The 20,239-nt window shown below is 45.8% G+C and overlaps 1 protein-coding gene across 1 annotated transcript in view; it reads right to left on the minus strand.

Moving 5' to 3' along the window:
* LOC109882960 (dual oxidase maturation factor 1) overlaps positions 1–18,225 on the minus strand; it is a 47,639-nt gene extending 29,414 nt beyond the window's left edge. The window contains exons 1-5 of the mRNA XM_031801611.1: positions 17,354–18,225; positions 16,973–17,141; positions 16,224–16,281; positions 15,716–15,850; positions 14,513–14,720 (exon numbers count right to left, since the gene is read on the minus strand). Of these exons, the coding sequence (XP_031657471.1) occupies positions 14,513–14,720; positions 15,716–15,850; positions 16,224–16,281; positions 16,973–17,119 (548 nt within the window). The 5' untranslated portion in view covers positions 17,120–17,141; positions 17,354–18,225. The remainder of the gene's footprint in view (positions 1–14,512; positions 14,721–15,715; positions 15,851–16,223; positions 16,282–16,972; positions 17,142–17,353) is intronic.
* Positions 18,226–20,239: the final 2,014 nt, after the last annotated feature.

Here is a 20,239-nt window from a genome sequence, read left to right on the forward strand (position 1 = left end):
CCTCTGTATATAGCCCCACATTGATCTGTACCAGTACCCTATATATAGCCTCCACATTGACTCTGTACTAGTACCCCATGTATATAGCCTCACATGACTCTGTACTAGTACCCCCTTGTATATAGCCTCCACATTGACTCTGTACTAGTACCCCCTGTATATAGTCTCCACATTGACTCTGTACTAGTACCCCCTGTATATAGCCTCCACATTGACTCTGTACCGTAACACCCTGTATATAGCCTCCACATTGACTCTGTACCGTAAAACCCTGTATATAGTCCACATTGACTCTGTACCAGTACCCCTTATATATAGCTCCCATTGACTCTGTACTAGTACCCCTGTATATAGCCTCCATTGACTCGGTACTAGTACCCCTGTATATTAGCCTCACATTGATTGTACTAGTACCCCCTGTATATGTCTCACATTGACTCTGTACTAGTACCCCTGTATATAGCCTCACATGACTCGGTACCGGTACCCCCTATATATAGCCTCACATTGACTCTGTACCGGTACCCCTGTATATAGCCTCCACATGACTCTGTACCGTACCCCCTGTATATAGCCTCCACATTGACTCTGTACCGTACACCCTGTATATAGCCTCCACTTGACTCTGTACCAGTACCCCCTGTATATAGCCTCCACATTGACTCTGTACCGTAATACCCTGTATATAGCCTCCACATGACTCTGTACCGTAATACCTGTATAAGCCTCCACATGACTCTTACCGGTACCCCCTGTATATAGCCTCCACATTGACCTGTACCGGTACCCCTGTATATAGCCTCCACATTGACTCTGTACCGTAATACCCTGTATATAGCCTCCACATTGACTTGTACCGGTACCCCCCTGTATATAGCTCACATTGACTCTGTACCGGTACCCCTGTATATAGCCTCCACATTGACTCTGTACCGTAATACCCTGTATATAGCCTCCACATTGACTCTGTACCGTTACCCCTTGTATATAGCCTCCACATTGACTCTGTACCGTAATACCCCTGTATATAGCCTCCACATTGACTCTGTACCAGACCCTGTATATAGCCTCCACATTGACTCTGTACCGGTACACCCTGTATATAGCCTCCACATTGACTCTGTACCGTAACACCCTGTATATAGCCTCCACATGACTCGTACCGTAACACCCTGTATATAGCTCCACATTGACTCTGTACCTAACACCCTGTATATAGCCCCACATTGACTCTGTACCAGTACCACCTGTATATAGCCTCACATTGACTCTGTTGTACCCCTGTATATAGCCTCCACATTGACTCTGTACTAGGTACCCCCTGTATATAGCCTCCACATTGACTCTGTACTAGTACCCCCTGTATATAGTCTCCACATTGACTCTGTACTAGTACCCCCTGTATATAGCCTCCACATTGACTCTGTACGGTACCCCCTAATATAGCCTCCACATTGACTCTGTACCGGTACCCCTGTATATAGCCTCCACATTGACCTGTACCGTGGGTACCCTGTATATAGCCTCCACATGACTCTGTACCGGTACCCCCTGTATATAGCCTCCACATTGACTCTGTACCGGACCCTGTATATAGCCTCCACATTGACTCTGTACTAGTACCCCTGTATATAGCCTCCACATTGACTCTGTACCGTAACCCTGTATATAGCCCCACATTGACTCTGTACCAGTACCCCTGTATATAGCCTCCACATGACTCTGTACCGGTACCCCCTGTATATAGCCTCCACATTGACTCTGTACGGTTACCCCTGTATATAGCCTCCACATTGACTCTGTACGGTACCCCTGTATATAGCCTCCACATTGACTCTGTACCGGTACCCCTGTATATAGCCTCCACATTGACTCTGTACCAGTACCCCTGTATATAGTCCCCACATTGACTCTGTACTAGTACCCCTGTATATAGTCCCCACATTGACTCAGTACCAGTACCCCTGTATATAGCCTCACATTGACTCTGTACTAGTACCCCTGTATATAGTCCCCACATTGACTCAGTACCAGTACCCCTGTATATAGCCTCCACATTGACTCTGTACTAGTACCCCCTGTATATAGTCCCCACATTGACTCAGTACCAGTACCCCTGTATATAGCCTCCACATTGACTCTGTACTAGTACCCCCTGTATATAGTCCCCACATTGACTCTGTACTAGTACCCCCTGTATATAGTCCCCACATTGACTCTGTACTAGTACCCCCTGTATATAGTCCCCACATTGACTCAGTACCAGTACCCCCTGATATAGCCTCCACACTGACTCAGTACCAGTACCCCCTGTATAGCCTCCACATTGACTCAGTACCAGTACCCCTGTATATAGTCCCCACATTGACTCTGTACCAGTACCCCTGTATATAGTCCACATTGACTCAGTACCAGTACCCCCTGTATATAGCCTCCACATGACTCGTACCAGTACCCCCTGTATATAGCCTCCACATTGACTCTGTACCGGTACCCCCCTGTATATAGCCTCCACATTGACTCTTTACCGGTACCCCCCTGTATATAGTCCCCACATTGACTCAGTACCAGTACCCCCTGTATATAGTCCCCACATTGACTCAGTACCAGTACCCCCTGTATATAGCCTCCACATTGACTCTGTACTAGTACCCCCTGTATATAGCCTCCACATTGACTCTGTACTAGTACCCCCTGTATATAGCCTCCACATTGACTCAGTACCAGTACCCCCTGTATATAGCCTCCACATTGACTCAGTACCAGTACCCCTGTATTTAGCCTCCACATTGACTCAGTACCAGTACCCCCTGTATATAGCCTCCACATTGACTCAGTACCAGTACCCCTGTATATAGCCTCCACATTGACTCTGTACCGGTACCCCCTGTATATAGCCTCCACATTGACTCAGTACCAGTACCCCTGTATATAGCCTCCACATTGACTCAGTACAGTACCCCCTGTATATAGCCTCCACATTGACTCTGTACCGTAACACCCTGTATATAGCCTCCACATTGACTCAGTACCAGTACCCCCTGTATATAGCCTCCACATTGACTCAGTACCAGTACCCCTGTATATAGCCTCCACATTGACTCAGTACCAGTACCCCTGTATTTAGCCTCCACATTGACTCTGTACCAGTACCCCTGTATATAGCCTCCACATTGACTCAGTACCAGTACCCCCTGTATATAGCCTCCACATTGACTCAGTACCAGTACCCCCTGTATATAGCCTCCACATTGACTCAGTACAGTACCCCCTGTATATAGCCTCCACATTGACTCTGTACAGTACCCCCTGTATATAGCCTCCACATTGACTCAGTACCAGTACCCCTGTATATAGCCTCCACATTGGGACTCAGTACCGGTACCCCTGTATTTTAAGCCCTCCACATTGACTCAGTACCCAAGTACCGCCCTGTATATAGCCTCCACCATTGACTCAGCCAGTACCCCTGTTATATAGGCCTCCACATTGACTCAGTAACCTAGTACCCCTGTATATAGCCTCCACATTGACCAGTACCAAGTACCCCTGTATTAGGCCTCCACATTGGACTCAGTACCAGTACCTCCTGTATATAGCCTCCAATTGAACTCAGTACCAGTACCCCCTGTATATAAGCCCTCCACATTGACTCAGTACCACCAGTCCCCCTGTAATAGGCCCTCCACATTGACTCAGTACCAGACCCCTGTATATAGCCTCCACATTGCTCAGTAACCAGTACCACCCTGTATAGCCTCCACATTGACCTCAGTACCAGTACCCCCGTATATGCCTCCACATTGACTCAGTACCAGTACCCCCTGTAATTTAGCCCCACATTGACTCAGTACCAGTACCCCCTGTATATAGCCTCCACATTGACTCAGTACCAGTACCCCCTGTATATAGCCTCCACATTGACTCGTACCAGTACCCCTGTATATAGCCTCCACATTGACTCAGTACCAGTACCCCCTGTATATAGCCTCCACATTGACTCAGTACCAGTACCCCCTGTATATAGCCTCCACATTGACTCAGTACAGTACCCCTTATATAGCCTCCACATTGACTCAGTACCAGTACCCCCGTATATAGCCTCCACATTGACGCAGTACCAGTACCCCCCTGTATATAAGCCTCCACATTGACTCAGTACCAGTACCCCCTGTATATAGCCTCCACATTGACTCAGTACCAGTACCCCCTGTATATAGCCTCCACATTGACTCAGTACCAGTACCCCCTGTATTAGCCTTCCACATTTGACTCAGTACCAGTACCCCCTGTATATAGCCTGCCACATTGACTCAGTACCAGTACCCCTGTATATACCTCCACATGACTCAGTACCAGTACCCCCTGTATATAGCCTCCACATTGACTCAGTACCAGTACCCCTGTATTTAGCCTCCACATTGACTCAGTACCAGTACCCCTGTATATAGCCTCCACATTACTCAGTTACCAGTAACCCCCTGTATATAGCCTCCACATTGACTCAGTACCAGTACCCCCTGTATATAGCCTCCACATGGACTCTGTACTGGTACCCCCCTGTATATAGCCTCCACATTGACTCTGTACCGGTACCCCCTGTATATAGCCTCCACATTGACTCTGTACCGTAATACCCTGTATATAGCCTCCACATTGACTCTGTACCGGTACCCCCTGTATATAGCCTCCACATTGACTCTGTACCGTAATACCCTGTATATAGCCTCCACATTGACTCTGTACCGTAACACCCTGATATAGCCTCCACATTGACTCTGTACCGTAATACCCTGTATATAGCCTCCACATTGACTCTGTACCGTAATACCCTGTATATAGCCTCCACTTTGACTCTGTACCGTAATACCCTGTATATAGCCTCCACATGGACTCTGTACTGGTACCCCTGTATATAGCCTCCACATTGACTCTGTACCGGTACCCCCTGTATATAGCCTCCACATTGACTCTGTACCGGTACCCCCTGTATATAGCCTCCACATTGACTCTGTACCGTAATACCCTGTATATAGCCTCCACATTGACTCTGTACCGGTACCCCCCTGTATATAGCCTCCACATTGACTCTGTACCGTAATACCCTGTATTTAGCCTCCACATTGACTCTGTACCGTAATACCCTGTATATAGCCTCCACATGGACTCTGTACTGGTACCCCTGTATATAGCCTCCACATTGACTCTGTACCGGTACCCCCTGTATATAGCCTCCACATTGACTCTGTACCGTAATACCCTGTATATAGGCCTCCACATTGACTCTGTACCGGTACCCCCCTGTATATAGCCTCCACATTGACTCTGTACCAGTACCCCTGTATATAGCCTCCACATTGACTCTGTACCGTAATACCCTGTATATAGCCTCCACATTGACTCTGTACCAGTACCCCCTGTATATAGCCTCCACATTGACTCTGTACCGTAACACCCTGTATATAGCCTCCACATTGACTCTGTACCGTAACACCCTGTATATAGTCCCCACATTGACTCTGTACCAGTACCCCCTGTATATAGCCTCCACATTGACTCTGTACCGTAATACCCTGTATATAGCCTCCACATTGACTCTGAACTGGTACCCCCTGTATATAGCCTCCACATTGACTCTGTACCGTAATACCCTGTATATAGCCTCCACATTGACTCTGTACTGGTACCCCCTGTATATAGCCTCCACATTGACTCTGTACTGGTACCCCCTGTATATAGCCTCCACATTGACTCTGTACTGGTACCCCCTGTATATAGCCTCCACATTGACTCTGTACCGGTACCCCCTGTATATAGCCTCCACATTGACTCTGTACCGGTACCCCCTGTATATAGCCTCCACATTGACTCTGTACTGGTACCCCCTGTATATAGCCTCCACATTGACTCTGTACTGGTACCCCCTGTATATAGCCTCCACATTGACTCTGTACCGGTACCCCTGTATATAGCCTCCACATTGACTCTGTACCGGTACCCCCTGTATTTAGCCTCCACATTGACTCTGTACCGGTACCCCCTGTATATAGCCTCCACATTGACTCTGTACCAGTACCCCCTGTATATAGCCTCCACATTGACTCTGTACCGTAATACCCTGTATATAGCCTCCACATTGACTCTGTACCGGTACCCCCTGTATATAGCCTCCACATTGACTCTGTACCGTAATACCCTGTATATAGCCTCCACATTGACTCTGTACCGTAACACCCTGTATATAGCCTCCACATTGACTCTGTACCGTAATACCCTGTATATAGCCTCCACATTGACTCTGTACCGTAATACCCTGTATATAGCCTCCACATGGACTCTGTACTGGTACCCCCTGTATATAGCCTCCACATTGACTCTGTACCGGTACCCCCTGTATATAGCCTCCACATTGACTCTGTACCGTAATACCCTGTATATAGCCTCCACATTGACTCTGTACCGGTACCCCCCTGTATATAGCCTCCACATTGACTCTGTACCGTAATACCCTGTATATAGCCTCCACATTGACTCTGAACCAGTACCCCCTGTATATAGCCTCCACATTGACTCTGTACCGTAATACCCTGTATATAGCCTCCACATGGACTCTGTACTGGTACCCCCTGTATATAGCCTCCACATTGACTCTGTACCGGTACCCCCTGTATATAGCTCCACATTGACTCTGTACCGTAATACCCTGTATATAGCCTCCACATTGACTCTGTACCGGTACCCCCCTGTATATAGCCTCCACATTGGACTCTGTACCAGTACCCCCTGTATATAGCCTCCACATTGACTCTGTACCGTAATACCCTGTATATAGCCTCCACATTGACTCTGTACCAGTACCCCCTGTATATAGCCTCCACATTGACTCTGTACCGTAACACCCTGTATATAGCCTCCACATTGACTCTGTACCGTAACACCCTGTATATAGTCCCCACATTGACTCTGTACCAGTACCCCCTGTATATAGCCTCCACATTGACTCTGTACCGTAATACCCTGTATATAGCCTCCACATTGACTCTGTACTGGTACCCCTGTATATAGCCTCCACATTGACTCTGTACCGTAATACCCTGTATATAGCCTCCACATTGACTCTGTACTGGTACCCCCTGTATATAGCCTCCACATTGACTCTGTACTGGTACCCCCTGTATATAGCCTCCACATTGACTCTGTACTGGTACCCCCTGTATATAGCCTCCACATTGACTCTGTACCGGTACCCCCTGTATATAGCCTCCGCATTGACTCTGTACCGGTACCCCCTGTATATAGCCTCCACATTGACTCTGTACTGGTACCCCCTGTATATAGCCTCCACATTGACTCTGTACTGGTACCCCCTGTATATAGCCTCCACATTGACTCTGTACCGGTACCCCCTGTATATAGCCTCCACATTGACTCTGTACCGGTACCCCCTGTATTTAGCCTCCACATTGACTCTGTACCGGTACCCCTGTATATAGCCTCCACATTGACTCTGTACCAGTACCCCCTGTATATAGCCTCCACATTGACTCTGTACCGTAATACCCTGTATATAGCCTCCACATTGACTCTGTACCGGTACCCCCTGTATATAGCCTCCACATTGACTCTGTACCGTAATACCCTGTATATAGCCTCCACATTGACCCTGTACCGTAACACCCTGTATATAGCCTCCACATTGACTCTGTACCGTAATACCCTGTATATAGCCTCCACATTGACTCTGTACCGTAATACCCTGTATATAGCCTCCACATTGACTCTGTACCGTAATACCCTGTATTTAGCCTCCACATGGACTCTGTACTGGTACCCCCTGTATATAGCCTCCACATTGACTCTGTACCGTAACACCCTGTATATAGCCTCCACATTGACTCTGTACCGTAATACCCTGTATATAGCCTCCACATTGACTCTGTACCGTAATACCCTGTATATAGCCTCCACATTGACTCTGTACCGTAATACCCTGTATATAGCCTCCACATGGACTCTGTACTGGTACCCCCTGTATATAGCCTCCACATTGACTCTGTACCGGTACCCCCTGTATATAGCCTCCACATGGACTCTGTACCGTAATACCCTGTATATAGCCTCCACATTGACTCTGTACCGGTACCCCCCTGTATATAGCCTCCACATTGACTCTGTACCAGTACCCCCTGTATATAGCCTCCACATTGACTCTGTACAGTGAAACCCTGTATATAGCCTCCACATTGACTCTGTACCAGTACCCCCTGTATATAGCCTCCACATTGACTCTGTACCGTAATACCCTGTATATAGCCTCCACTTTGACTCTGTACCAGTACCCCCTGTATATAGCCTCCACATTGACTCTGTACCGTAATACCCTGTATATAGCCTCCACATTGACTCTGTACCGTAATACCCTGTATATAGCCTCCACATGGACTCTGTACTGGTACCCCCTGTATATAGCCTCCACATTGACTCTGTACCGGTACCCCCTGTATATAGCCTCCACATTGATTCTGTACCGTAATACCCTGTATATAGCCTCCACATTGACTCTGTACCGGTACCCCCCTGTATATAGCCTCCACATTGACTCTGTACCAGTACCCCCTGTATATAGCCTCCACATTGACTCTGTACCGTAATACCCTGTATATAGCCTCCACATTGACTCTGTACCAGTACCCCCTGTATATAGCCTCCACATTGACTCTGTACCGTAATACCCTGTATATAGCCTCCACATTGACTCTGTACCAGTACCCCCTGTATATAGCCTCCACATTGACTCTGTACCGGTACACCCTGTATATAGCCTCCACATTGACTCTGTACCGTAACACCCTGTATATAGCCTCCACATTGACTCTGTACCGTAACACCCTGTATATAGCCTCCACATTGACTCTGTACCGTAACACCCTGTATATAGTCCCCACATTGACTCTGTACCAGTACCCCCTGTATATAGCCTCCACATTGACTCTGTACTAGTACCCCCTGTATATAGCCTCCACATTGACTCTGTACTAGTACCCCCTGTATATAGCCTCCACATTGACTCTGTACTAGTACCCCCTGTATATAGTCTCCACATTGACTCTGTACTAGTACCCCCTGTATATAGCCTCCACATTGACTCTGTACCGGTACTCCCTATATATAGCCTCCACATTGACTCTGTACCGGTACCCCCTGTATATAGCCTCCACATTGACTCTGTACCAGTACCCCCTGTATATAGCCTCCACATTGACTCTGTACCGTAATACCTGTATATAGCCTCCACTTTGACTCTGTACCAGTACCCCCTGTATATAGCCTCCACATTGACTCTGTACCGTAATACCCTGTATATAGCCTCCACATTGACTCTGTACCGTAATACCCTGTATATAGCCTCCACATGGACTCTGTACTGGTACCCCCTGTATATAGCCTCCACATTGACTCTGTACCGGTACCCCCTGTATATAGCCTCCACATTGACTCTGTACCGTAATACCCTGTATATAGCCTCCACATTGACTCTGTACCGGTCCCCCCCTGTATATAGCCTCCACATTGACTCTGTACCAGTACCCCCTGTATATAGCCTCCACATTGACTCTGTACTGTAATACCCTGTATATAGCCTCCACATTGACTCTGTACCAGTACCCCCTGTATATAGCCTCCACATTGACTCTGTACCGTAATACCCTGTATATAGCCTCCACATTGACTCTGTACCAGTACCCCCTGTATATAGCCTCCACATTGACTCTGTACCGGTACACCCTGTATATAGCCTCCACATTGACTCTGTACCGTAACACCCTGTATATAGCCTCCACATTGACTCTGTACCGTAACACCCTGTATATAGTCCCCACATTGACTCTGTACCAGTACCCCCTGTATATAGCCTCCACATTGACTCTGTACTAGTACCCCCTGTATATAGCCTCCACATTGACTCTGTACTAGTACCCCCTGTATATAGCCTCCACATTGACTCTGTACTAGTACCCCCTGTATATAGTCTCCACATTGACTCTGTACTAGTACCCCCTGTATATAGCCTCCACATTGACTCTGTACCGGTACTCCCTATATATAGCCTCCACATTGACTCTGTACCGGTACCCCCTGTATATAGCCTCCACATTGACTCTGTACCGGTACCCCCTGTATATAGCCTCCACATTGACTCTGTACCGGTACCCCCTGTATATAGCCTCCACATTGACTCTGTACCGGTACCCCCTGTATATAGCCTCCACATTGACTCTGTACTAGTACCCCCTGTATATAGCCTCCACATTGACTCTGTACCGTAACACCCTGTATATAGTCCCCACATTGACTCAGTACCAGTACCCCTGTATATAGCCTCCACATTGACTCTGTACCGGTACCCCCTGTATATAGCCTCCACATTGACTCTGTACCGGTACCCCCTGTATATAGCCTCCACATTGACTCTGTACCGGTACCCCCTGTATATAGGCTCCACATTGACTCTGTACCGGTACCCCCTGTATATAGCCTCCACATTGACTCAGTACCAGTACCCCCTGTATATAGTCCCCACATTGACTCTGTACTAGTACCCCCTGTATATAGTCCCCACATTGACTCAGTACCAGTACCCCTGTATATAGCCTCCACATTGACTCTGTACTAGTACCCCCTGTATATAGTCCCCACATTGACTCAGTACCAGTACCCCTGTATATAGCCTCCACATTGACTCTGTACTAGTACCCCCTGTATATAGTCCCCACATTGACTCAGTACCAGTACCCCTGTATATAGCCTCCACATTGACTCTGTACTAGTACCCCCTGTATATAGTCCCCACATTGACTCTGTACTAGTACCCCCTGTATATAGTCCCCACATTGACTCTATACTAGTACCCCCTGTATATAGTCCCCACATTGACTCAGTACCAGTACCCCCTGTATATAGCCTCCACACTGACTCAGTACCAGTACCCCTGTATATAGCCTCCACATTGACTCAGTACCAGTACCCCCTGTATATAGTCCCCACATTGACTCAGTACCAGTACCCCCTGTATATAGTCCCCACATTGACTCAGTACCAGTACCCCCTGTATATAGCCTCCACATTGACTCAGTACCAGTACCCCCTGTATATAGCCTCCACATTGACTCTGTACCGGTACCCCCCTGTATATAGCCTCCACATTGACTCTGTACCGGTACCCCCCTGTATATAGTCCCCACATTGACTCAGTACCAGTACCCCCTGTATATAGTCCCCACATTGACTCAGTACCAGTACCCCCTGTATATAGCCTCCACATTGACTCTGTACTAGTACCCCCTGTATATAGCCTCCACATTGACTCTGTACTAGTACCCCCTGTATATAGCCTCCACATTGACTCAGTACCAGTACCCCCTGTATATAGCCTCCACATTGACTCAGTACCAGTACCCCTGTATTTAGCCTCCACATTGACTCAGTACCAGTACCCCCTGTATATAGCCTCCACATTGACTCAGTACCAGTACCCCCTGTATATAGCCTCCACATTGACTCTGTACCGGTACCCCCCTGTATATAGCCTCCACATTGACTCAGTACCAGTACCCCCTGTATATAGCCTCCACATTGACTCAGTACCAGTACCCCCTGTATATAGCCTCCACATTGACTCTGTACCGTAACACCCTGTATATAGCCTCCACATTGACTCAGTACCAGTACCCCCTGTATATAGCCTCCACATTGACTCAGTACCAGTACCCCCTGTATATAGCCTCCACATTGACTCAGTACCAGTACCCCTGTATTTAGCCTCCACATTGACTCAGTACCAGTACCCCCTGTATATAGCCTCCACATTGACTCAGTACCAGTACCCCCTGTATATAGCCTCCACATTGACTCAGTACCAGTACCCCCTGTATATAGCCTCCACATTGACTCAGTACCAGTACCCCCTGTATATAGCCTCCACATTGACTCAGTACCAGTACCCCCTGTATATAGCCTCCACATTGACTCAGTACCAGTACCCCCTGTATATAGCCTCCACATTGACTCAGTACCAGTACCCCTGTATTTAGCCTCCACATTGACTCAGTACCAGTACCCCCTGTATATAGCCTCCACATTGACTCAGTACCAGTACCCCCTGTATATAGCCTCCACATTGACTCAGTACCAGTACCCCCTGTATATAGCCTCCACATTGACTCAGTACCAGTACCCCTGTATTTAGCCTCCACATTGACTCAGTACCAGTACCCCCTGTATATAGCCTCCACATTGACTCAGTACCAGTACCCCCTGTATATAGCCTCCACATTGACTCAGTACCAGTACCCCCTGTATATAGCCTCCACATTGACTCAGTACCAGTACCCCCTGTATATAGCCTCCACATTGACTCAGTACCAGTACCCCCTGTATATAGCCTCCACATTGACTCAGTACCAGTACCCCCTGTATATAGCCTCCACATTGACTCAGTACCAGTACCCCTGTATTTAGCCTCCACATTGACTCAGTACCAGTACCCCCTGTATATAGCCTCCACATTGACTCAGTACCAGTACCCCCTGTATATAGCCTCCACATTGACTCAGTACCAGTACCCCCTGTATATAGCCTCCACATTGACTCAGTACCAGTACCCCCTGTATATAGCCTCCACATTGACTCAGTACCAGTACCCCTGTATTTAGCCTCCACATTGACTCAGTACCAGTACCCCCTGTATATAGCCTCCACATTGACTCAGTACCAGTACCCCCTGTATATAGCCTCCACATTGACTCAGTACCAGTACCCCCTGTATATAGCCTCCACATTGACTCAGTACCAGTACCCCCTGTATATAGCCTCCACATTGACTCAGTACCAGTACCCCCTGTATATAGCCTCCACATTGACTCAGTACCAGTACCCCCTGTATATAGCCTCCACATTGACTCAGTACCAGTACCCCTGTATTTAGCCTCCACATTGACTCAGTACCAGTACCCCCTGTATATAGCCTCCACATTGACTCAGTACCAGTACCCCCTGTATATAGCCTCCACATTGACTCAGTACCAGTACCCCCTGTATATAGCCTCCACATTGACTCAGTACCAGTACCCCTGTATTTAGCCTCCACATTGACTCAGTACCAGTACCCCCTGTATATAGCCTCCACATTGACTCAGTACCAGTACCCCCTGTATATAGCCTCCACATTGACTCAGTACCAGTACCCCCTGTATATAGCCTCCACATTGACTCAGTACCAGTACCCCCTGTATATAGCCTCCACATTGACTCAGTACCAGTACCCCCTGTATATAGCCTCCACATTGACTCAGTACCAGTACCCCCTGTATATAGCCCCCCACATTGACTCAGTACCAGTACCCCTGTATTTAGCCTCCACATTGACTCAGTACCAGTACCCCCTGTATATAGCCTCCACATTGACTCAGTACCAGTACCCCCTGTATATAGCCTCCACATTGACTCTGTACCAGTACACCCTGTATATAGCCTCCACATTGACTCAGTACCAGTACCCCCTGTATATAGCCTCCACATTGACTCTGTACCAGTACCCCCTGTATTTAGCCTCCACATTGACTCTGTACCAGTACCCCCTGTATTTAGCCTCCACATTGACTCAGTACCAGTACCCCCTGTATGTAGCCTCCACATTGACTCAGTACCAGTACCCCCTGTATATAGCCTCCACATTGACTCAGTACCAGTACCCCCTGTATTTAGCCTCCACATTGACTCAGTACCAGTACCCCCTGTATATAGCCTCCACATTGACTCTGTACCAGTACCCCCTGTATTTAGCCTCCACATTGACTCAGTACCAGTACCCCCTGTATATAGCCTCCACATTGACTCTGTACCAGTACCCCCTGTATTTAGCCTCCACATTGACTCAGTACCAGTACCCCCTGTATATAGCCTCCACATTGACTCAGTACCAGTACCCCCTGTATATAGCCTCCACATGGACTCTGTACCGTAATACCCTGTATATAGTCCCCACATTGACTCAGTACCAGTACCCCCTGTATATAGTCCCCACATTGACTCAGTACCAGTACCCCTGTATATAGTCCCCACATTGACTCAGTACCAGTACCCCTGTATTTAGCCTCCACATTGACTCAGTACCAGTACCCCCTGTATATAGCCTCCACATTGACTCAGTACCAGTACCCCTGTATTTAGCCTCGTTATTGTTACTTTATTGTGTCATTCTTTTTTGTATTTTTTACTTTAGTTTATTTAGTAAATATTTCCTTAACCAACAATGCAGTTATAAGAAAATAGAGTTAATAAGGGCTTGTAAATGAACATTTCACTGTGAAATATCCACTACAGGTATGTACACCTGTTGTATTCGGTGCATGCGACAAATCACATTTGATTTAATTTGACTTGATGCTTAATATGAACCTTCATATCTTGTGGTGAAATATCCACTACAGGTGTTTAGATCTAGTCAGCTTACCAGAGAGTGGCCGAGGCGTAGCGCCCAGAGTATCTGTACTGGTAGATGAGACCACAGGGGTTGTTGAGGGTAAACTTCTCAGCGATATAGAGGATGGGGTTAGGTAGACCTCTCTCTAGGGCATCCTCGTACTCCTCATCGATAGTGTCTCTCCACTCAAACATCTCATTGTAGTTGATGGTCTCGTTCAGTTGATTCACAGGATTCCCTGGAAGGATACAGACCATAGAGGACAATGGGCTGTTATAATCCATGCACTTATAACACACATGACAAGTTATGTGTCACAATCCCAGACCTAGAGCTACAGCACTGGTAACCTGGTGGGAGGCAACCTGTCTGTCACAACCTGTCTGTCACTGGTAACCTGGTGGGAGGCAACCTGTCTGTCACAACCTGTCTGTCACTGGTAACCTGGTGGGAGGCAACCTGTCTGTCACAACCTGTCTGTCACTGGTAACCTGGTGGGAGGCAACCTGTCTGTCACAACCTGTCTGTCACTGGTAACCTGGTGGGAGGCAACCTGTCTGTCACAACCTGTCTGTCACTGGTAACCTGGTGGGAGGCAACCTGTCTGTCACAACCTGTCTGTCACTGGTAACCTGGTGGGAGGCAACCTGTCTGTCACAACCTGTCTGTCACTGGTAACCTGGTGGGAGGCAACCTGTCTGTCACAACCTGTCTGTCACTGGTAACCTGGTGGGAGGCAACCTGTCTGTCACTGGTAACCTGGTGGGAGGCAACCTGTCTGTCACTGGTAACCTGGTGGGAGGCAACCTGTCTGTCACAACCTGTCTGTCACTGGTAACCTGGTGGGAGGCAACCTGTCTGTCACAACCTGTCTGTCACTGGTAACAAAAACTAACAAAAAAAGCAAGCTATTCTATCTAGTCTATCTTTTCCTGCATGGGGCTCCAAGAGCTAAGGAGCGTTATCTAAGGAGAGGCCAGCGGAGCACAGGTGCTTGGGTATTATGCAAGAGACAGAGGCTATCAGTTAGAAGCTTATTAAACATAGGCCATCATTCATTAGCCAAATATAAGACTAAACATGCATTGAATTTATTACCTGAAAGAAATAGGCTAGGACATCTATATATAGGACTATGTATATCAATCTAGAACAGGATGATCTATTTTGGATACAATTTGAATGGAATTGATGGAGAGAGAGAGAAAGAGCACTAGGGTCTACGGGGCTCACCTCTTAAAGTAATGTTGATGCCGTACAGTCCAACATGCAGGCCCACCTCAGCGTTCACCTCCTCACTGCTGAAGGACTTGTAGGTAGCGTTGGTGGTGGTTCGGGCCTCCGCCCAGTCACTGGTGAAATTCAGTGCTGAGATTGAGATTGAGATTGAGATTGAGATTAAGATTGAGATTGAGATAGAGATAGAGATAGAGATTGAGATTAAGATTGAGATTGAGATTGAGATTGGGTGTCATACTAAAAACAACAACAATACTATGAACTACTTTATAGCAGTTGATTATCATTTCTTTTGATGTGAGTTTCCTGTGAAATAATTGACACCCTCTCGACCAATCAGAATCGAGTAGCCTATTCAACAATTCTTTACATTATGTTACATTACAATCCTGTGGTATAAAAATAAATTATAAATATGTAGAGAGTTCAAAACTCTTGTATAGTGTTGCAAAAGATGATGATGTGAAATTGATAGTAATGTCCAGCTAGGTACAGTACTTACCTACGATTACCACACCTATGAAGAAACTGATGATGATTCTGAACATCCAGAACAGTCTCTAGAAAAGAGGGTTTGAGGACACAAGTCAGGTCACGGAGCATGTACCTACCTTCACTGACTGACAGCTATAATACATGTTTTATTGTTTTATCCATCCATTTGATGTTAATCACATTCCAAGGGGAAATAATCCGTTTAAGTCCATATGTATCTACATTGAGAAAATGATATTATCTAATCATAGGCTACAGTAGGTATACGGAGTCAGATTTGTGCCAATAGAAATGGAATATGAAGATCAATCGAGTCTGAAGATTCCATTTCTGTTGGCATTAATATTTTTTTATTATTTCACCTTTATTTAACCAGGTAGGCAAGTTGAGAACAAGTTCTCATTTACAATTGCGACCTGGCCAAGATAAAGCAAAGCAGTTCAACACATACAACGACACAGAGTTACACATGGAGTAAAACAAACATACAGTCGATAATACAGTAGAAACAAGTCTATATACGATGTGAGCAAATGAGGTGAGATAAGGGAGGTAAAGGCAAAAAAAAGGCCATGGTGGCAAAGTTATTACAATATAGCAAGTAAAACACTGGAATGGTAGTTTTGCAGTGGAAGAATGTGCAAAGTAGAAATAAAAATAATGGGGTGCAAAGGAGCAAAATAAATAAATAAAATAAAATAAATTCAGTAGGGAAAGAGGTAGTTGTTTGGGCTAAATTATAGGTGGGCTACTCACCGACTTGCCTCTGATACCTGGCAGAATAAGAAGGAAGCTGACCGTGAGGACCAGGAAGACCAGGATAATGGTGAGGAGGTGGGTGCTGAAGATAAAGGAGGTTCTTGGTAGGGGGTAGAATGGGTAAATGTCATCGTAGAAGGTCATCTTTCCTCAGGATCTCCAGGGGCTGAGAGCAGACAGTGTTGACCAGAAGAGACAGTGTTAGTGTGTTAAGAGCGTCTCACTTACTGGCTAAAGATCCAGAGATAGGCGATACATTGAGCCATTAGTTCATTACTATATAGTAGGGGATAATGTACACTGGGGAATTGGAATGTCACATAATCCCCCCCCCCCCCCCCCCCCCCAAAAAAATAACTTAATAAAAAAATAACTTACAGATGCACCAGTTGGGGGTAAAATAAAGTTGGTTTTAAATGCTAGGTCGGGCATAGATACGTCCTACTTTGGAAACAGAATTTAAACTTGTTGCACCAACCAAAAATAAGACTAGTCGTAGCTAAATCCGGCGTAAACAATATGCGTTCATGAGATTTGATGGTTGCTAGGCGTGGGGATTCGTCATGATAAATCAATCAATGTCAGATTTTTGTTTCCCAGAATCTCCATTTGGACATTTGGTTACAATTAGGCTGGGAAAATGTTAGTCAAACTGAGATGAGTGTTTATGATGATAATCTTTGGTCTAGTTTGCTCGTCTAATGGTGTTATCAGAACATTTTGCTAGCAAGTTAGCATTTCGCTAACATTTTGCTAGCATTTGCTAACATTTTGCTAGCATGTTAGCATTTTGCTAACATTTTGCTAGCACGAAAGCCTAGATTAACAGGTGGGTTATTTTGCTCTTCACTCACATAGTAGCCTAGGCTATATTATCCTGACTAAACGCCCTTGACTTGTCTGATAATTAATCAATGTGATTTTCTTTCACTAACTTTCCTTCTGTGTATTCGTTTACTTGATATCTAATCAGACACATTTAGCATGCTTTAATGTAGCATAAATCAATTGTATTATTTTGCTGTCGACTCGTGCATAGCCATCTCGAAAAGCCCTCGGAGGTTGTGAAATATGAACACGAGACTCACATCCTTCTAAAAAAATATATATTGCTATTATTTTCTCTGTATATCATGAAATAAGATTCTCCCAATGTAACATCCTATGCCTACTCCATACGTAGCTAATAGAAGGGAATACGACCAGCTGGTGCAACAGGTACACGTTTTAGGTCCTGCATAGAGAACATTTTACATCGGATTTAGAGTTACGACCCAATTAGGACCAACTGGTCCAACAAGCCCCAGGATCTTAAGCACAACAAACAAATTGAATTTGAAACATATCACACGAATATGATGACGTGGTACACAATTTGATGACCTAGTATACAAAAAAAGGGGGCCCAGGGCTGGGTCTTTTTACAAAAACGTCTGTAGAGTCCAAATGGTTTGAGCTAAAAACTATTACAGTGCCTTGCGAAAGTATTCGGCCCCCTTGAACTTTGCGACCTTTTGCCACATTTCAGGCTTCAAACATAATGATATAAAACTGTATTTTTTTGTGAAGAATCAACAACAAGTGGGACACAATCATGAAGTGGAACGACATTTATTGGATATTTCAAACTTTTTTAACAAATCAAAAACTGAAAAATTGGGCGTGCAAAATGATTCAGCCCCCTTAAGTTAATACTTTGTAGCGCCACCTTTTGCTGCGATTACAGCTGTAAGTCGCTTGGGGTATGTCTCTATCAGTTTTGCACATCGAGAGACTGAATTTTTTTCCCATTCCTCCTTGCAAAACAGCTCGAGCTCAGTGAGGTTGGATGGAGAGCATTTGTGAACAGCAGTTTTCAGTTCATTCCACAGATTCTCGATTGGATTCAGGTCTGGACTTTGACTTGGCCATTCTAACACCTGGATATGTTTATTTTTGAACCATTCCATTGTAGATTTTGCTTTATGTTTTGGATCATTGTCTTGTTGGAAGACAAATCTCCATCCCAGTCTCAGGTCTTTTGCAGACTCCATCAGGTTTTCTTCCAGAATGGTCCTGTATTTGGCTCCATCCATCTTCCCATCAATTTTAACCATCTTCCCTGTCCCTGCTGAAGAAAAGCAGGCCCAAACCATGATGCTGCCACCACCATGTTTGACAGTGGGGATGTTGTGTTCAGGGTGATGAGCTGTGTTGCTTTTACGCCAAACATAACGTTTTGCATTGTTGCCAAAAAGTTCAATTTTGGTTTCATCTGACCAGAGCACCTTCTTCCACATGTTTGGTGTGTCTCCCAGGTGGCTTGTGGCAAACTTTAAACAACACTTTTTTATGGATATCTTTAAGAAATGGCTTTCTTCTTGCCACTCTTCCATAAAGGCCAGATTTGTGCAATATACGACTGATTGTTGTCCTATGGACAGAGTCTCCCACCTCAGCTGTAGATCTCTGCAGTTCATCCAGAGTGATCATGGGCCTCTTGGCTGCATCTCTGATCAGTCTTCTCCTTGTATGAGTTGAAAGTTTAGAGGGACGGCCAGGTCTTGGTAGATTTGCAGTGGTCTGATACTCCTTCCATTTCAATATTATCGCTTGCACAGTGCTCCTTGGGATGTTTAAAGCTTGGGAAATCTTTTTGTATCCAAATCCGGCTTTAAACTTCTTCACAACAGTATCTCGGACCTGCCTGGTGTGTTCCTTGTTCTTCATGATGCTCTCTGCGCTTTTAACGGACCTCTGAGACTATCACAGTGCAGGTGCATTCATACGGAGACTTGATCACACACAGGTGGATTGTATTTATCATCATTAGTCATTTAGGTCAACATTGGATCATTCAGAGATCCTCACTGAACTTCTGGAGAGAGTTTGCTGCACTGAAAGTAAAGGGGCTGAATAATTTTGCACGCCCAATTTTTCAATTTTTGAATTGTTAAAAAAGTTTGAAATATCCAATAAATGTCGTTCTACTTCATGATTGTGTCCCACTTGTTGTTGATTCTTCACAAAAAAATACAGTTTTATATCTTTATGTTTGAAGCCTGAAATGTGGCAAAAGGTCGCAAAGTTCAAGGGGGCCGAATACTTTCGCAAGGCACTGTAAAAGCTATCTTTGAAAAGCTGAGACTCTCATGGACACTCGCAAGCTACATAAGAGTTGTTAGAAGGTAAGGGGTTCTTCTACATAGATCATAGGAAATCCCAGGTCATAGTGTCTATAATACTGTAAGGGGTTCTTCTACATAGAAGATCATAGGAAATCCC

This window comes from Oncorhynchus kisutch, linkage group LG22 (genome assembly GCF_002021735.2).
Source record: "Oncorhynchus kisutch isolate 150728-3 linkage group LG22, Okis_V2, whole genome shotgun sequence".
NCBI classification, from domain to species: domain Eukaryota; kingdom Metazoa; phylum Chordata; class Actinopteri; order Salmoniformes; family Salmonidae; genus Oncorhynchus; species Oncorhynchus kisutch.